Source organism: Electrophorus electricus, chromosome 10 (assembly GCF_013358815.1).
Source record: "Electrophorus electricus isolate fEleEle1 chromosome 10, fEleEle1.pri, whole genome shotgun sequence".
NCBI lineage: Eukaryota > Metazoa > Chordata > Actinopteri > Gymnotiformes > Gymnotidae > Electrophorus > Electrophorus electricus.
In genome coordinates, this window is record NC_049544.1 from 19,096,255 (window position 1) to 19,113,106 (window position 16,852).

The 16,852-nt window shown below is 40.4% G+C and overlaps 2 protein-coding genes across 4 annotated transcripts; both read right to left on the reverse strand.

Annotated features, from left to right (window-relative positions):
* Positions 1-4,473: 4,473 nt before the first annotated feature.
* On the reverse strand, positions 4,474-6,673 carry gbx1 (gastrulation brain homeobox 1). Its single transcript, XM_027020293.2, has 2 exons — positions 6,070-6,673; positions 4,474-5,425 (listed from the first exon to the last, which is right to left on the reverse strand). The coding sequence occupies exons 1-2, from the start codon at positions 6,512-6,514 to the stop codon at positions 4,911-4,913; spliced, it is 960 nt and encodes a 319-aa protein (XP_026876094.1). The 5' UTR covers positions 6,515-6,673; the 3' UTR covers positions 4,474-4,910.
* A 2,933-nt stretch (positions 6,674-9,606) lies between these two features.
* asb10 (ankyrin repeat and SOCS box containing 10) lies at positions 9,607-15,509 on the reverse strand. 3 transcript variants are annotated; one of them, XM_027020281.2, is made up of 6 exons: positions 15,015-15,509; positions 12,997-13,264; positions 12,129-12,633; positions 11,278-11,358; positions 10,771-10,884; positions 9,607-10,437 (listed from the first exon to the last, which is right to left on the reverse strand). In XM_027020281.2, exons 1-6 carry the CDS (start codon positions 15,352-15,354, stop codon positions 10,252-10,254), a joined length of 1,494 nt encoding a protein of 497 aa, XP_026876082.2. In that variant the 5' UTR covers positions 15,355-15,509; the 3' UTR covers positions 9,607-10,251. The 3 variants fall into 3 exon arrangements, with proteins under 3 accessions (XP_026876082.2, XP_026876084.1, XP_026876083.2); XM_027020283.2 differs by lacking the exon at positions 15,015-15,509 and adding an exon at positions 13,971-14,956; XM_027020282.2 differs by lacking the exon at positions 11,278-11,358.
* Between the last annotated feature and the right edge of the window lie 1,343 nt (positions 15,510-16,852).

The window sequence follows — 16,852 nt, forward strand, 5'->3', positions numbered from 1 at the left end:
TGCCTCTTTCTCTCCCTCCTTCCTGCCTGCTTATTCTCTCTCTCTCTCACTCTCTCTCCCTCCTCCTTCTCCCCCATGTTAATTTGCTTGAGAATGCATTAGGCGTAATGAGAACCGAAGGCCGAGGGAATCCTCCAGGGTTCCATTAATCATTGCTCCTCAGACAGCCAACCTTGATTACAAGTGGCAAGAAATTCATTAGAGTCGCGCCTCTGACAACTTTTATCTCCGCCACTGGATCTGACTCATTAGGCAGCCAAATTAAGGCTATGATGGCCCTGATGAAATTCATCGCTTGTTTATCTTGTGCGATTTGATGCATCTGCCCATATTTCAGCCTCGTGGGCGTCCCCCAGACACACCCCAGGATTCAGGCCTCCGCCCAGCGTGATGCTACCCCAGAGTGTGGGATGCTGGGGCATGGGTGAACCAGGCTGTCCCATGCTATGCCATACCCAATTCATTGGGGTGGGGAGAGCCCTCCAAGGGATGGCATAGCATAGGAAACTTGTTAGGTAACAATACGCTGAAGGAAACTAAGCAATTAAACAATTAATTTTAGAGGCCTGAAAGGTGTCATGTCGGAGGTAGCAAGCAGATGGTAGTGTTGGCGCTCTGATACGCAAGCATTTAGGTTTCTTGTGTTCTGATGGATATACTTGTAAGCACAGGGCTGTTGATCATATGGTAGTTTGCTTGCTCTGAGATGGCTGCTGTGAGGGCCTGGAGCTTCCTTCAGCACCACGGGAGAAGGAATGCTAAGGGAACTTCTCGTGTGTTTTGGTAATGGCATTCTAGCACAAACAGTGATAAAATACCAATTAAGCAATATACCTGGCTGTTATAATTAATATGGTCATAAAAGCTGACTTACTTAAATGAAAAACAGCCAAAATACCTTTCTTCTTTTTTCTTCTTCTTAACTTCTATCATCTTAGTTTTCTTACCTGTTAACAGAGTCACCAAATGCTCTAGTCAAACCTGAAGGAAATGTAAAGTATATATCATCACCTGCACTGCACACACTTGTAGATCTGTTTGAGGTGGAACTTGAAACAGTATCAGTGTGGGAAATAATGCGGAAGCCAGATACGGTGCATGTACATTCCAGCAGAAACAAGCTTAGAGTGAACAGTGACAGCTGTTTGAGAATGGAGGTGAAATGTGTCTATTGCTTATGTAAAAAAAAAAAAAAAAAGTGATTGTATTGTTAAGCTCCAAAAGTAGTGCGCCTTCTTGTCTATAAATGACTAAACTGTTTTGTTTTTATTTTCCAGTACAGTGAAAGACACCTGGATGCTGTATCATGTCAGGACCTGAGATTAATGAAAGTATGTTGCACCGATCTCTTACCTAAATGCTTATGTCATCCTTTGAGCATCACTGGGGAGTAGTGGCCTAGTTAAAAGTTGGTAATCCTCTAGTTAAATGATATTGCTCACTGACTAATATTTTATTTTTTTAAATCCTTGTAGCACCACATTTCATGCCCTGGAGCAGCTTCTTACATTGCGCTGCTTTTAAGTGAGAAGATGTTATTACTTCTATTATTAATGTCCTTATGATACTGCATTGCATGAAAGCCAGTGAAAACAGTATGCACCATACATTAGATTAAAAGGGATTATTGTAGTTATTGTCATAGTATTTAGTTTTAAACTACTTTGTTTAATTGCTTCTCTCTATTGATATTTTGTTGTAACATGGCCAGGTAGCTGCCAGAAAACTTCATCTAACACCTATACAACCCTAAACCATCATTAAAAATTTGGTTTGGTCTGCAAGATGTAAATGACAATATTATTATTATTATTATTATTATTATTATTATTATTATTATTATTATTATTATCGTTGCTGTCTTTGTTTTTGTCCTTGTTCTTGCTGTTGTTATTGTCTCATTTGTGTTTCTCTCCCATTGACATTTGATGATGGCTGTATGAAGTGAAAACATTTAGGTGCGGATGTTCGCATGTTTATTTAAAAGCTATGGCCACAGGGTGTGCCATCACACCTCAGTGGAAGCTTTGTTCTCGCCAAAACTGGTTATGGATATGTTGTATTATGGCAGGCAAGGGGAATAGTCTTTTTTAAAGACGAAAAGTCATAAAAAGGTTTTATAGGCCTGTGTCTAAATTTGCGATTTATTAAACTTTTAAATAATTTATGGCTTCAGTAATATTAGGAACGGTGTTTGTCACTCTTAAATTTGAACCATATCAATCCTACTTTGTAAACTTGTACTGGAGCGTCAACATTATTCAAGAGAATATGAGTAAGTCTGCACACCCGCTGAGTACCACAGCGAAGAATGGCAGCATTAAAGTCGAGACTTAATGTTGTTTAATGGTGTTTGTGAGCTCTCTCGAGTACATCGGTTTAATTTTCTGGAAGCTAAAGTGGAGGAAAAAGACTTGGGTCGTTCCTGGGAGGGTTGTCAGTATGTGAGGACACGAGGTTTAAACGGTCAGCGATGGCAGGTACGTCATTCTCTCATAAACGCATTGCCTCAGTTTACCTTTTTTTCTTACGCAGACAATTAAAAAAAAAACCTCTTGTATGCGTCTGTAACGATCAGAGGGTAGACAGTTTTGTCACTTTGAAATCAAGTTATGATTAGCCACAAGTTACATATCTTCGTGATTTCATTTTTTGAGTGTTTACAATGTGCACACATTTTCTACATTTTTTCATGTAGAAGTATGCATATCACATGTTTTGTCCTACCAATCAATCCACCATAGTTTTAAATATATACAGTAGTTACAACGAGTGTATCATATGTTAAAAAAATTATAACTGCATACAAGTCTGGGAAGCCTGGGGCCTTCAGTACCAGAACTACTGAGATAGAGAGAGAGATTGATGTTGAAGATCATTACTGTTAGGTGGATAGGACCAGTGTAGGGATCCATCACTTACTTTCTTTGACAACATGGACTCCTAAAGAGAGACAAATGAGTCTCAAACTCATTAACAGCCCCCCGCCCCTCTCTCTGTCTTCCCAATTGCCAAAATCATCATGGAAAAAGGAGGAAAGATTTTGATGCCATTCAGTATTACCATTTTGAATATATGTGAAAATAAAGTATATGAATATTTTCATGATAGGTTTTGACTAGGTAATCGCTTAAATGGTTACATTAGCACAGGATCTGAGACATATAATGTATCTAAATGTCGGCACACAAAAATATACATTATATGTTTTTAAAATCTTAATTTAACATACATCAGATATTAGGTTAACTAGATAAAATAGAAAATACACTGTTGGTGGGATAAAAGATGAAGCTTTTTCCATTTGTTTTGTCTATATATGAACAGTAATAGGTCGTTGTTTAACATTAATCGGGAAATGTCAAGGGCCACCTTACATAAAGCGAAGCCTTTCAAATCCGTGGAGAATTTGAAATAACAATAACAGTTTCTGAAAATGAAAACGCCTTTTGGGTCTAGCTCAGTGGCCCCAGTTAAACTATTTGACACCTTGGGTCTAACATAACTTTAGACCGCTTGGTCCGTTTTGTTTTTTTTAAAGAAAAAAAGCAGACTTTTTAAACGACGTAGCTACAACAAAGAACACAGAAACGTATTTATGTCCCACCTTTTCTTAGCAACAATATTTCACATAAAAAGACGTTCAGTGTTATTCAAAATACTTAAACGTTATTCGTTCCTCAAACATGTGTAATATTAGAATGGAATAACTTTTAAAAAGTTAGTATCTCGACTCCCTGTCTTTGAAACATTTTTAAATAAATGAAGATATGCAGAAATGCATAAAAAATATATTTGTGGTCAAGCGAACGCTTGAACGCAACCTACTCAATATTTATATGAACGAATTTTGAACAAATGTCCTAAATGTACATTTTGTATGCGTTTCCCTATTTCTGTACATTTTTATTTTCGCATTTAATATAAAATAACTTTTTAAAAATCGAAAATACACTCCTCCTTGTCTCTGAAACTACGTCAATAATGCTGAAACCAGCAGTAGTGTTTGACTTTTAGGTCTGGATTAGACTAAATACTAGGACCAGAGAGGTCTACGTCCCACGCCCACACAACTGTAGATTTATAGTGCAACTAAATATGATAAACTTTTTTTCTTCTTCTCGCAGTTAATCTCGATTGATAAAGTGTAAAATTAAGAGGAAACAGTAATTATCATTTAAACTCATCATTCTATTCATGTTAGTAACGTATCAATTAACCTATTGGTTAATTATAGGCTACGTCATCCTATTTAATTTAAGTCTTGATGGACCTATTATTCATAATTAGACCAATATAATCTCGCGATAATATTTTTCGTCTTTTTTCCTTTTTATATGAACTTTTTTCAAACTGTCCTGAAGGTTCAAATTAAGCAATTTGGTAAAAAATAAATTCACGTCACTTCAAATACAGTATAGCAGTATGTAATATAGTCTTTTGATTATTTATTTCAAACGTTTTTCACCGTTTTTCACAAATAGCTGAGGAACAGTCTCTAAAGACTAGCGTGATTTGGGGAGCACATGCAAAACGTGGGGGACAACAGAAATGTCTTTTACAACCATACAAGTGAAAATCATATAACACATGGGTTTAAGCACATGCAGAGAGTCAACTAGACAGCAACTGATAAATATTTTTAAAATGTCCTTTTACAATCTCATTAATAGTGCACATGTGTGTCATTTAGACACATTTACTATTTACAAATATACAAAGCAATAAATTAAAGACAGGAGCACATTTAGAATGGGGAAAATTAAACCTCGGAAAATAATGTAATAAAAACATCTATTGATATAAAGATCAAATAATATCCGCCTAGATACTCGACTTAATTCCTTTTTGTGCTTCATGCATTTTGCTATTTCAGCGGAGCAAAAGGAACTGTAAACCATTACACAGTTTCAGGGCCTTGTTCCTTGCTCTATCTGTTGATGTTGACTCCTAACAGCGAACCTGTTGACATGCACCGGAATGGGGACGACGATTTTTGGATTCCTCACAGGCTCGCCGGATCTATTGTTGACGTTTCCCGCTTTGATCCGTTTCCATTTTGCCCTGCGATTCTGGAACCATATTTTCACCTGGACCTCGCTAAGTTTAAGTGCGTGTGCGATTTGCGAGCGCTCCGTGAGCGAGAGGTACTTTTTACAATGGAACTCCTTCTCGAGTTCAAGTAACTGTTCGCTGGTGAAAGCAGTCCGTCTCCTCCGACTTTTCCCCGCAGAACTGCCCGGTGGTAATGGCTCTTGTGAGCCGGGTTTTAGCTTTCCCTTTTGGGATAATGAACCACAGGTGTTCCCGTCGGAGAAACTTTCGTTTTCACTGTCGGCGGAGCTGTCCTCTCTGTCACTGCATGCGGCCTCTGCTGACTTCAGATCGAGTTTCTCGTCATCAGAACTATATAATTTGGTTTCACCTGCAGACCAAGTATAGAAAGAAATATTAGTGTTTGGCTTTGTACGTGACATAGGCCACTATTCCTTATGTATAGTTAATATCTACATGATCGTGTTTCCCGTTTCCAGTTTGTGGGACGTCTTCTGTTTCTAATGTAAAATTTAGCTTTCTCCTTTAAAAACCTCCTTTAAAATCCTCCTCAGTGCAGCAAGCTGAGGTGGACGTAATTTTACTTGTTAACGTATTGCATTATACTGGAAAGATAATACAATAAGCGAAGTTTTGTAATTAAATGACACCTGACCAACAGTGACAGTAAATAGCTGAAAAGGTCACATCCATATGTTGCCCATTGTTTTCTTTTAATCGTTTAGACTAAATATAACGTTAATGTTAGCACTTGGTTTTTCATTACACATATTAGGTTACTGCGAACGGATTTAAAACTAGCCATATGTTCATATGCAGCCACATATAACTTATTAAATTCCGGTTTTAAGTAACAAAGCTAAACATAATTCACTGAAAAAGAAGATTACTTTTAAGTTTTGTCTTCGGCCATGAGATCGAATTGAGTTTACCGTTTTATGTTCTAGTCGTACGAATCACTGTGCCTAAATCAAATAGCCATATTTCAGACGAGAGTTGCACTTGAGCGCTCACCTGTAACAGCCTGAAAAGTTTCTGAGAAGTTAAGGAGTTCTGTAGCCTTGTCCCTCACGTGCAGTTCCTCGTGCGGGCTCTCCTGGCGATTAATCCCCGCGTCTGCGCTTAACCTGGGTCCGGGCATCTCCTGAGAGGGGTAGAAACTATCTGGGGGGTCCGAGAAACTGGGTAAGGTTGTCGTGAGAGCCACCATGGAGGGCATTCCTTGTCCCAGACTTGCGCAAAATGTGTTCGTTAATCGACCAGCGAACGATGCCAAGGGTGCCAACGGAGGGATACCGGACGGTAAAGGCGAGTGAGACAGAGCTTGTGGAATCATGAGCGGTCGGTATGGCATAAACATTGGGTAGCCTGTGTAGAGCAGGTGCCCCGGTCGCGGCTGTGGAGTGCCAATCAACGAGTCTATCGAAAACGCCGTCCCTGGACCGCTTGGTCTCTGCATATTGAAGGGAGAGGTGTCTCTTTGTATAAATTCCGAATAGTTCTTTCTTCGGCAAAAAGACAAAAAAAAAAAAAATGTTCGTCCACAGTTATCCCGGGGATTACTGTTGATGATTCGCTCCTCGCCGTCCCCTGGCCGCGCTGACTGAGACTTGACGCTTTTTTTGTCTCGAGCTCAGTCCCTCTCCCTCTATTTGTCACATACTGAGACATAAACACACACGCACCCCTTTCCCTCCTTCCCACCCCCCCTCTCTCTCTCTCTCTCTCTCTCTCTCTCTCTCTCTCTCTCTCTCTCTCTCTCTCTCTTTTTCTTGCGCACGCACACACACACACAGACACACACGCACGCGCGCACACACACACGCACACAAACAGAGCGCAAACGCTTATCATCAATACAAGAGGATAGAAGGGGGAGTTGCCCTGGAGACTCATCCATCTTCCTCAAATTACGCTTCATTTCCTCATTCAGGCCAGGGCTTTTTTGGCCGCCTTGAGAGGCGGCAGTTTCCCAGTGGATACCAAATAGACGGGTCAAGTCCCCCTCCTATGCCCGGTCCACATTGACTGAGAAGCGATGAGAGAGACTGCTTTAGACCTACCCCCTCTGTAATCGTTGACCACACCAACCCAATCAGCTATTATTAATTTTGATTGATGATAAGTAATTACTTCGTATTCAAGGGAAGATATACAACAACAGCGCTTTTGTTGAATTTTAGGGGCCGATGGCACTGGAGTCGGGAGGGCGGAGAGGCAGATGTTTTGACCCTCTTGTGAGAGAGAGGCTTTTCTGTTCCGTAGAGCTAAACAGTGAATTTGGCCTCCTATGAGTAGCGCAACAATGATCCCCCAGAGAGAAATTTTCTTGATGAAATTGCATTCGAATGTAAAACAACACGGGTTAACGGCATTTTGGAACCACGCTTTAGAGTTGCCAATGAACACTTTATTAAAACAAGCAACGGAGAAAACGGTTTTAAGGCAGAACACTGAAGGAAATGTGAAAGTCTGATTACTTTAAATGTTATGCGAAAGAGTCTGATTAGTTAAAATGTTGATATGTTGATAATTTGACAGACATTAAGGTTTTTTTTTGTTTTTTTTTGTTTTTTTTTGGAAGGAACCGCAAATTATGTATAGGATATTTTTTCTTTTTAAATCCTTTTTAAAAAAAATGTATTTAAAAGATTAGGGCTCATGTCCTGCTTTCCACATCTTTCCATTTGAGAGTAGACAGTTAGAGAGAAAGGTAATTTAGATCCAAACTTTTTCCTTCTATGAGCGCTCCTTTACCCTAAGTAGCCTATTCATTTAGTCGGAGATCATTTTGCCGTTTAAATGCCAATTCACTTCTGGTGATGATTAGGCGCTATTGAGTCCTGGGGGCGCGAGTTCTCCGACTGGCCGTCTGATTGCGCGAGGACATAAACATCACCTCCGACTCTGATTAGCGATGAAGGACCCCACATGCTAATTATTTTTATAATTGCAAATGACTCCATTCAGGAGGTGCGCTCTTTGATCTTTTGAAACCAGACAGCCCCCCTTCCCTCTCACTCCCTCTCCCTCTTTCGGAGTCCCCCTATTTCTGTCCATCAAGACCATGACACCTTTACCAGACTCGCATATGCATCCATTTTTTTCTAGAAAGCCAATAAACCATTGCGTCATACTGTTTCTTCTTCTAACTGTAATTAAGATCAGTTTTTCAGTATGATTTATCTAAGTATCATAAATCTAAATACAAATGCAGAATTACATAACATAATAATGTTTTATAACATTATTATTATTATTATTATTATTATTATTAATAATAATAATAATTTTATTTATTTATTTATTTATTTATTTATTTATTTATTTATTTATTTATTATTTTCCAGGAGCTTGATTCTGTAAGCACTTTTACTGTCGGTCAGGAAGGTTTTAAGTGTCATGTCAGGATCATTAACCGTATGACACTCTCCGCCACCATCGCCTTCCCCCATTTACAGCGGTTATCATTCAAGAGCAAGCCTCTCCTTCAGAGTAATCATATACCACTTCCATACAACCGCAATCTCCATAATCTTCCTCTCAGAAAGGACGGCGGCGAAATAGCAGATCTGGAAGATATGTTGCCTCAAGTTCCGCAGTGCTTTCGCTTTGCATTTAATTTTTGTCCAACATAGCAGACTGTAGGCTTGCACATTTTTAACTGCTTTTTTTCTTTTTTAATATGATCAAAGCTTAGTACCTAAATATAATACGAAATACTACTGTATAAAAGTTATCTGATGTATTTTACGATTATAAAGTTACTTTTAATCAGCATTTTACTACACATTAACCAGAGTCAAACATTCATGATTGATGACCGAAGGTATATATTTAGGTTGCATTATATGCTATATTGCAGACCTATATTGCTGTGCATCATGTCTATACGGTCGTATATTAAGTACATATATAGAGTGTTTCTCTATGGAAAGTAGTAACTGCTGATCTGGAGAGAAAAAAAACGAAGGCAGGGGGTTAGAAACAAAAGAAAGGATAAAGAAATATGATGACAATGACGTTGAGGTTGTAACTGAAGTCAGAACACGGAGGTCAAAGTACTTCTATTATCATACTCAAAATAAAGGAATAGCCTAGTTTCTTTTTCTGTTGAGGTTAAGGATCTCTTATTACCTCATAACATTTCTGAATTTAATATAGCAACCAATATCAATATTTTAATTATGATGGTTATGATATTGTCATAATCATAACCACAGGCACAGGAAATACAGAATTATGAAAATGTTTGTTTGTTTGTGCAAGCCTACTTGTATTAAATGTTTATATCTAAGGATAAAAAAATAAATAAATCAGGGTATTCATTCGGTCTAACCACTAATTCTTGAAAGCTTATTATCAGGACGCTGGTTAATTTTCCCAAGGTACGGGTCTGAAAAAGTATCATGTTTTTATCTGAAATCCACAGCACCCTCTTGTGGAACACGATGCTGCCGTCTTTTTATTATTACTACTACTACGTGCTCGATTAGACCGTCACTGAAAATTCGTCTGCAAAGGAATATGGAAAAATAACATCAAAAATAATTATTTAAAAAGTGTTTTATATATTTTGAAGCAGAATATTAAATGGTAAAACAAAGTGGTAGTTATAGCACACAATAAACATGGGTCATATAAAACCCACTTTAATCACGTCTGATTACAATTACTATTAATGTGCTTTCACAACACAGCGAATGGTTAAGTGAATGAATATTACCTTTTGGAATAACTAAATAATCTAGGAAGCTATTCAAATGATCAAAATTATTTATGTTTTAGTCTTTGAAGTCTTCTCTTGTTTTAGCTTGCTCCAAATGAACACACATGGTATATTACTGTAAAGGCATATATCTCATCACTGCCAAATATGTTGCACCTAAGAATCTTTCACAACTGCAAAAATCATCAATGCGCACTCATATTATGGATAACACATTTTTAGGCAATTTCTACTGAATTATATGAGCTTAATACTCATATATTTGTTTAAAAAAAAAAAACAAACCTTCAGTCTTGGTGCATTCTTGTGAGCATGTAAATAGATTGAAATGATATGAGCATAAATGAGCTCAGCTGTTTCCAGAGGCTGAGCAACCACCATGACCACCCACCCTCAAACCAGCCTGGGGGTCCTTGGTGCCACAGCGAAGAGGACACTTCCCGAGCCCAGTCAAGTGCCCGGTTCCTTTAGTGCACATAGCCACGGAATTCTAGCAGCAGGTAGGCTCTCAGGAAGGTGGGTAGGCCCAGTCTGGGCACCACCTTGATCAGGCGACCCTCCAAGTATGTGCGCAGCTGGTGGCGGGCCAGGTGCTGCAGTGAGCGAGGCCCGCTGGCCAGTGCAAACACGGACTCATAGAACTCTTGATGCTTCTGCAGAGAGGAGCCCGGGGAACAGCAAAATGTTCAGAGTTTGGGCTGAACCTATCCTGCCCAAGACCTGACAAGAACTTGGCGATTGACACCTATAAACATGCATCAATTACTACAGTAAAGAATCAACAGAGACTGCACCACTTCCTCCTAATTTGCATCTGAAATGTCTTGGCTAAGCAGTAAGAATCTTACATTGCAACCTTGCACTTTGACAACCATTTTTATGTCATATCCCTGATTGCCACAGTAAGAGATTTGCTTCTATAATAATGGGAACATGTAGGGGTAGCTGCAGGACCTAGTTATCTGAGTTTCCTTGTTCATATTCACCTGGAATATCTCTGGGACAATTGCCTCCACCCACTTGTCAGTGACTCTGAAACGGTCATATGCATTCAGCAGCACCTCTATAGTCCGTGGAGACATACAGCAGAACTTCAGGACCTGGGGGAAAACAAACAAACACACAAACACCCACCCACCCACCCACACACACACACACACACACACACACACACACACACAAACACAAAAAGAAAAGAAAAACCCAGAGGCACACAAATTGAGAGGTTAAATTGGTCATTGCTTTCAAAACTGTCAGCCAAAATCATAATAATGCTGTATTTTATTTACTTTTTTGCATGCTAAATTTCAATGGGTGACAAAAACTAAGGTGGAAGTGCACATACTGTAAGTATAAACTATTTTAATAGTCAGTAAAGATACTGTCTGAAACATTCAGGAATGGGGTGTTAAGTGTACTGCCATGTGTAGGCAGAATTTGCTATTTGGAACTGATCATAGAACAGCTTTCTAGTTTCTGTTAGAACAACTAACATTAAGAGTTGGGAAACAGAATCTGCTTCTTGATCCGGGTAACAATGATAGCTTCCACCTGCAGTGATATCTCCACCTGTTCTGAAAAAGGTGGAGGTCAGAGGTCACAGTTCTGATGGAGCGCAGAGAAGAATAATTAAGCACTTGCCTTGATGAACAGATTGGGTCCCCCTCTGGGGGATTGTTGAGAACTTCTGCAATTAGTGCTAATTAATCTCCTATTAACATTTGCCTCGTTAACACTCAGGCAATTTATCTGGCACAAGTGGGATTCGCTGGAGGTACAGTACTGAGTTTGATAGTAGAACAGAGAATTTAAAGGAGAACAAAATCTGCAAAAACAAATTAACAAAAACTTAAAACTGCATATCACTCAGACCACTGAAATGCTGTTTAGTTCCACTTATTTGTTTACTCAATACAGTCCATAAACCTGTATGTGGTTGATTATATATGACCACATATTTTGATAATCTCTCCATCAGAGTGCTTCCGACATAATATCATTCCTTCCATTCTTGGTTAATAACTGCACTTGAGGATGGGAGTTGGTTCCATTTTAACCTGGTTCCTTCAACCCTGTACAGATTCATTTTTAATTCCTCAGAACCATGAAATAAAACTAAAAAGGTAAAAGTCTAAAAAGAACCAAATAACGGCCAGAACATTCGAGCCTCAACTCCATCTCAAAAGCTTCTTGTCACACACTAATTTTAAAAGCCCATCAAGCTTCTTTGTGATATGAGTAAATGTACTGGCCAGATCTTCATCTGGACAGGGGTCAGGATTCTCTGGACAGGGGGCAGGGTTCTCTGTGATGCTTAACATGTGGCACAGCTCGTAGGCCTCACCTTTGGCAGCGCTCCTGGCCACACCCGGATCGAGCCATAGTTCAGCAGTGCCTGCACTATCCTCTCTGGCTGATGCTCCAACTTGTAGGCCACAATCTTCAGGATGTTGTGCATGGGTGCGTCACCACCATAGTCCATCTCGTTGACGAGTGCACCACTTTGCAACAGTAGATCCACGACATCTGGGTTGGCGTTCTTGCAGACCATGTGTAGTGGCGTCTGCCGGTCGGCATCGCCCGTGCGTACATTGGCACCGGCCTCCACAAGCTGGCGGCACACGTGGGTATAACGTTCGAGGGTGGAGTGCTCCTGTGGCTGTGAGCAAGCGGCATTGAGCGGCGTGAGGCCCTCGTCATTTTGGTGTTCCAACACACCACCATAGCGGAGGTACAGTGCCACGTGCTCCGGAAGGCCATGGCGTGCTGCCACGTGCAGGGGCGTGTCATTCTCCTCTAGGCTCCGCCCACTGATGGCAGCACCAAACTGGAGGAGCTGCTTGGCGCACCTGTGGGGAAATGAAATAATAAAACAGTGTGCTCACAGGCACTTTAGAAATCAAAACATACCACATTTAGTATTAACATGTAGTAAATGCAGAATGTATTTAATTTAAATGAGCTATTTATAATTGAGTATGTTCCAAATTTAAACTAATTTATAAAACACCTTTTATAAACAAATATATTATTAGTAGGACTTTTTCTGCCAGCATTGTGAGTGGGTCTATGTAGGTTTATGTAGGGATGTATGATCAAGAACACATTGGAAGTGGTGACTCCACTTATTTCGTATCCCATTAATTATTGTGTCACCATTTAAATAACGCCTGCATATTGACTTCCTGACATGCTTGGTACTGAGCACTCACTCTAGAGATTCCAACTCGGTGCACACATGAAGGGGCATAAGTCCATCCTCACTGGTGGCATTGGCGTTAGCGCCGTACTGCAGGAGCAGTTTGACACAGTCCGGCTGGCATGCCTCACAGGCCTCGTGCAGGGGTGTGGAGCCACCGGGGGCAAAGTCCACACTGGCCCCTCTCAGTAGCAGGTGCCTGAGGCAGTCAGTGAAGCCCCGTCCAGCAGTGATGTGCAGGGGCGTGGTCAGCTCCTGCTCATAGGTCAGTGACCACAGCCCTGCATGGCGGAGCAGTAAAGTAAGAGGCAATAAAACAAGAACTGCACCGCGTAAAACGTATCTAATTCTAATCAGGCAACAAATGTTCATGCGCATTACAAATTATCAGTGTTATTTTTTTCTACAAGATGACAAATGGATTTAGTAAATCACACCCATAGAGAGGTGAATAGTCATGCTCACAGATGGTACTGAGATCAGTTTCAGATAAGTCAGTTGAAAAAGGAATTAAATTCAGCATAGTTTAAAGATTTTTACTGTAGTTTCTGAATGCACACAAAGCACCTGGAGCCATAATGACAGTACCTAAGTATTTGTTAAGAGGATTTTTTTTGTGAGTGGTGGTTGTTTTATTGGTTGGTGGTGATTTGTTTTATTGTAATCCTTTTGTTTACATAGGTATGGTGCAGTGGTTCCACAAGAGAGCAAGCTAACCATGGAAAAAAGATGAGAGATCAGATCAAATGTGGGTTGATCATAAGCAAAAAAAAAAAAAAAAAAAAATGCAGTGCAATAAACGAATTAAATCACAAAACAATTGATCACAAAAAAACTACATAACTACAAAAATCCTGAAGTCATGAAGTGTCTGCATTAATTCTGTATTAGAGCATTTAAATTTGTAGTTTATAAAGCAAATACAGAAAAAGAAACTGCTAACATTTTTATCCTATTCTATTCATAGCAAATCAGCTCCTGACGTACTCAGTCCTCTGTAGTTGAACCTGAAGTTCTTCCACTCTTCGATGTTGCTGGTGTCGTAAATAGCATCCATAAGATGTACATATTCCGGGTCATCAATGATACTGATCAAAGTGATCTCGTCACCCACCAGGAGCGCGTTCCAGAACTGAAGTGTGCACCCTGAAGTTTGGGCTGTCGCAATCACATCACAGCGATATTTCTTCTGCTTCCGGAACTTAATCTTTGGTCCCATGTCTAAAGAAAAAAAAACAAAACCGTATTCCCTGCTCGAGGATGGCGTCGAGCTCCAACCTGGAAACCATCCAACGTCTAACCCCAGGCTTTGCTTCTTGCTGCTGTGTTGTTTTGATCAGTCCAGCGCTTGTTTCCCTTTGGAAATGTTTTGATAGTCTGATCTTGGTTTGCCCAGACAGGGGCTATTTAAAGAGAGGCTGACTGTTATATGACCTTTTAGATGCCACAGATGAGATTTGGGGGCACACGTCAGGCTTTCGCGTTTGACTACTTGTCTCCACTAATGATGAAATATATCCTGCTATTTACCACAATCATAATTCCAATCCCAACTGTAATCCCAAATGTAACCCCACATATGCTCTCACATAGAAAGCATAACTATGATGCGCAAAGCACCTTTGACTGGATAAATGAAGAAACATTCCCAGTTTCCCAGTGTACTGCAATCATTTCAGTCTGGTGCCTTACTTTGAAACCGTCTGGATATGTTATTACTGAAGTGTTAAAATGATGTTCAATCTTGAGATAAATACCTGTTGTTGACAATATAGCATTTTTGATTGCTGTAAAACCCCCTTTTCAAAAAATGCCTTTATGAGTTCAATGATCTTCAATTCAACTCGGTGGAAATAATAAGCTTTCCTATGGGTCATAGATCAAGGACTAGTTAATCAATTGACAACCAACTAGATTTTTCCATGTTTGGGTGAAATCTTGAACCATGTCTCTCTAGGACTGGCTGCTTCAGCCACCTAGTTCCATCCATAGAACCAAAGCCAAAGAAACAAAGAACATCCCCTGACTTACCTCTCATTTTACCATCTGCGACCCATCGCATGGCCCCGCCCTCAGGCTGGATGACCAGTGTGGCGCTGCTGCCTATGGGGAAGAGCTCCTTCATGGCCTGCATGTCCCCTGTGAAAAGGGCGTTCTGCACCACCAGGTCGCGGCACACAAGTGGAGTGGGCGGCCCTGCTGCAGTCATTGACGATTGTGCGCTCCGTTCTCGGGCCTCTTTCCGGAGCAGGTAGCAGGTGAGCCTGGGCTCCAGCACCCGCCGCTGGTGCCTTTGCCTCTCTAGCAGGTCTCGCTCTTCTTCTAATGAGCGTATTGCCGCTGGAGTGAAGGCGAAGCTCCTTTGGGACATGCTGAAGAATAAAGCCAGGAGAAGAGCCAGGACTTTGACCTCCTGTCTTTTCCCACTTTCTGATGCTCCAAATCCCTGCTGTGGAGAAGAGAGGTGGCAAGATCGACGGCTGTCTAAGCACTCATAGGTTCTGCCTGCGCTCTTGCTGGGGCTGTTTTGATATTCAATCTCAACTGGGCCTTGCTGCCAGTGAGCAGGCAACTATTTTTTGCTGTGATCACATGGGCAATGTATGCTAAGCTTAGATCTGCTACTGCTGAAGCCATGTGCAAGATGAACACATGGGCATTTTTAACACACTTTCTAAAAATAAATGTTAAGATCACAATAATCTTATCCCATGTTAATAGTCAGCATACCAGTCATGGTGTACTCATGGCTGATTGACTGTTTGTTGTTACTCACTGAAAATAGCTATAAATTATGATTCTGTTTAATGACATCTAAAACTCTTAGAGTAGAATAGGTCTTTGCATAGCTAACCTGACCACAATCTCTTTGATGCTATCAATCAAAGGGACTTTTGAAAGGATTAAACATATAGTTCCTTTTTTATTGGTGTAAAATCATTCACAAAATGTTTGCATCATGTATTTTGCAAGCCAGTACTGATACAGAAGACCACTTAGGACAAAACTGTTTGATAACATAATAATTTAATTGTTTTATAATATAGAATGGATTCTTAATATAAAAGTATTAAAAATCTTATTCCAAAATACTTTTTTATACTTTTTCTCTCTCTCTCTCTCTCTCTCTCTCTCTCTCTCTCTCACACACACACACACACACACACACACACACACACACACACACGCTGTATATGACACTGATTGCATTCTGCAGTGCTGCAATAGCTGTCACATGGCTGAAGGCATCAAAGAGTTCCGACTTTGCAAACACACATTACTGGCGAGCAAGAGAGAGAACGACGAGATTGTTTTTGCTGCTGGAGTACATCCTTTTAAATGATACGCATAATGAGTTTATAATATGCATCTGGGCTACCTCCTCTCTACTTTGATGTCTTCCAAATGGCCCGGGTGTCATCAGCAAAACATGTAGGCACTTTCCCGCCCCATTGCCTCCCAAATGTATTTTAAATATCATTCCTCGTAACGCAATTATTTAAAACGTTGAACTAAACACTTACTAATGGGGGAAAAGAGACAGCGACTTCCACGATTTCATTTCTCAAATGGTGGACATTCAATTTTTGAGGAGACAGGGACTTTTTCGACCAAGAAAAGAAGAAGGTTGAGAAAAAACAGAAAACTGCATCAAATCAGCACTCCCCTCACTCCCTGCAGACAACACACACAGGCAAAAGCTTGCCTCACTCCCTGCAGAAACCATGCCCCTTTTGCCTCACACCCCACCACCAGCATCCACCAGCATCCACCACCACCACACGTCCATCTTGGTCCCCGTAGGTGAAAGCAGCAGGATAAACCGGAATGTGGGCATCTGTTCTTAGGTCAGAATGTGTTCTTAGGTC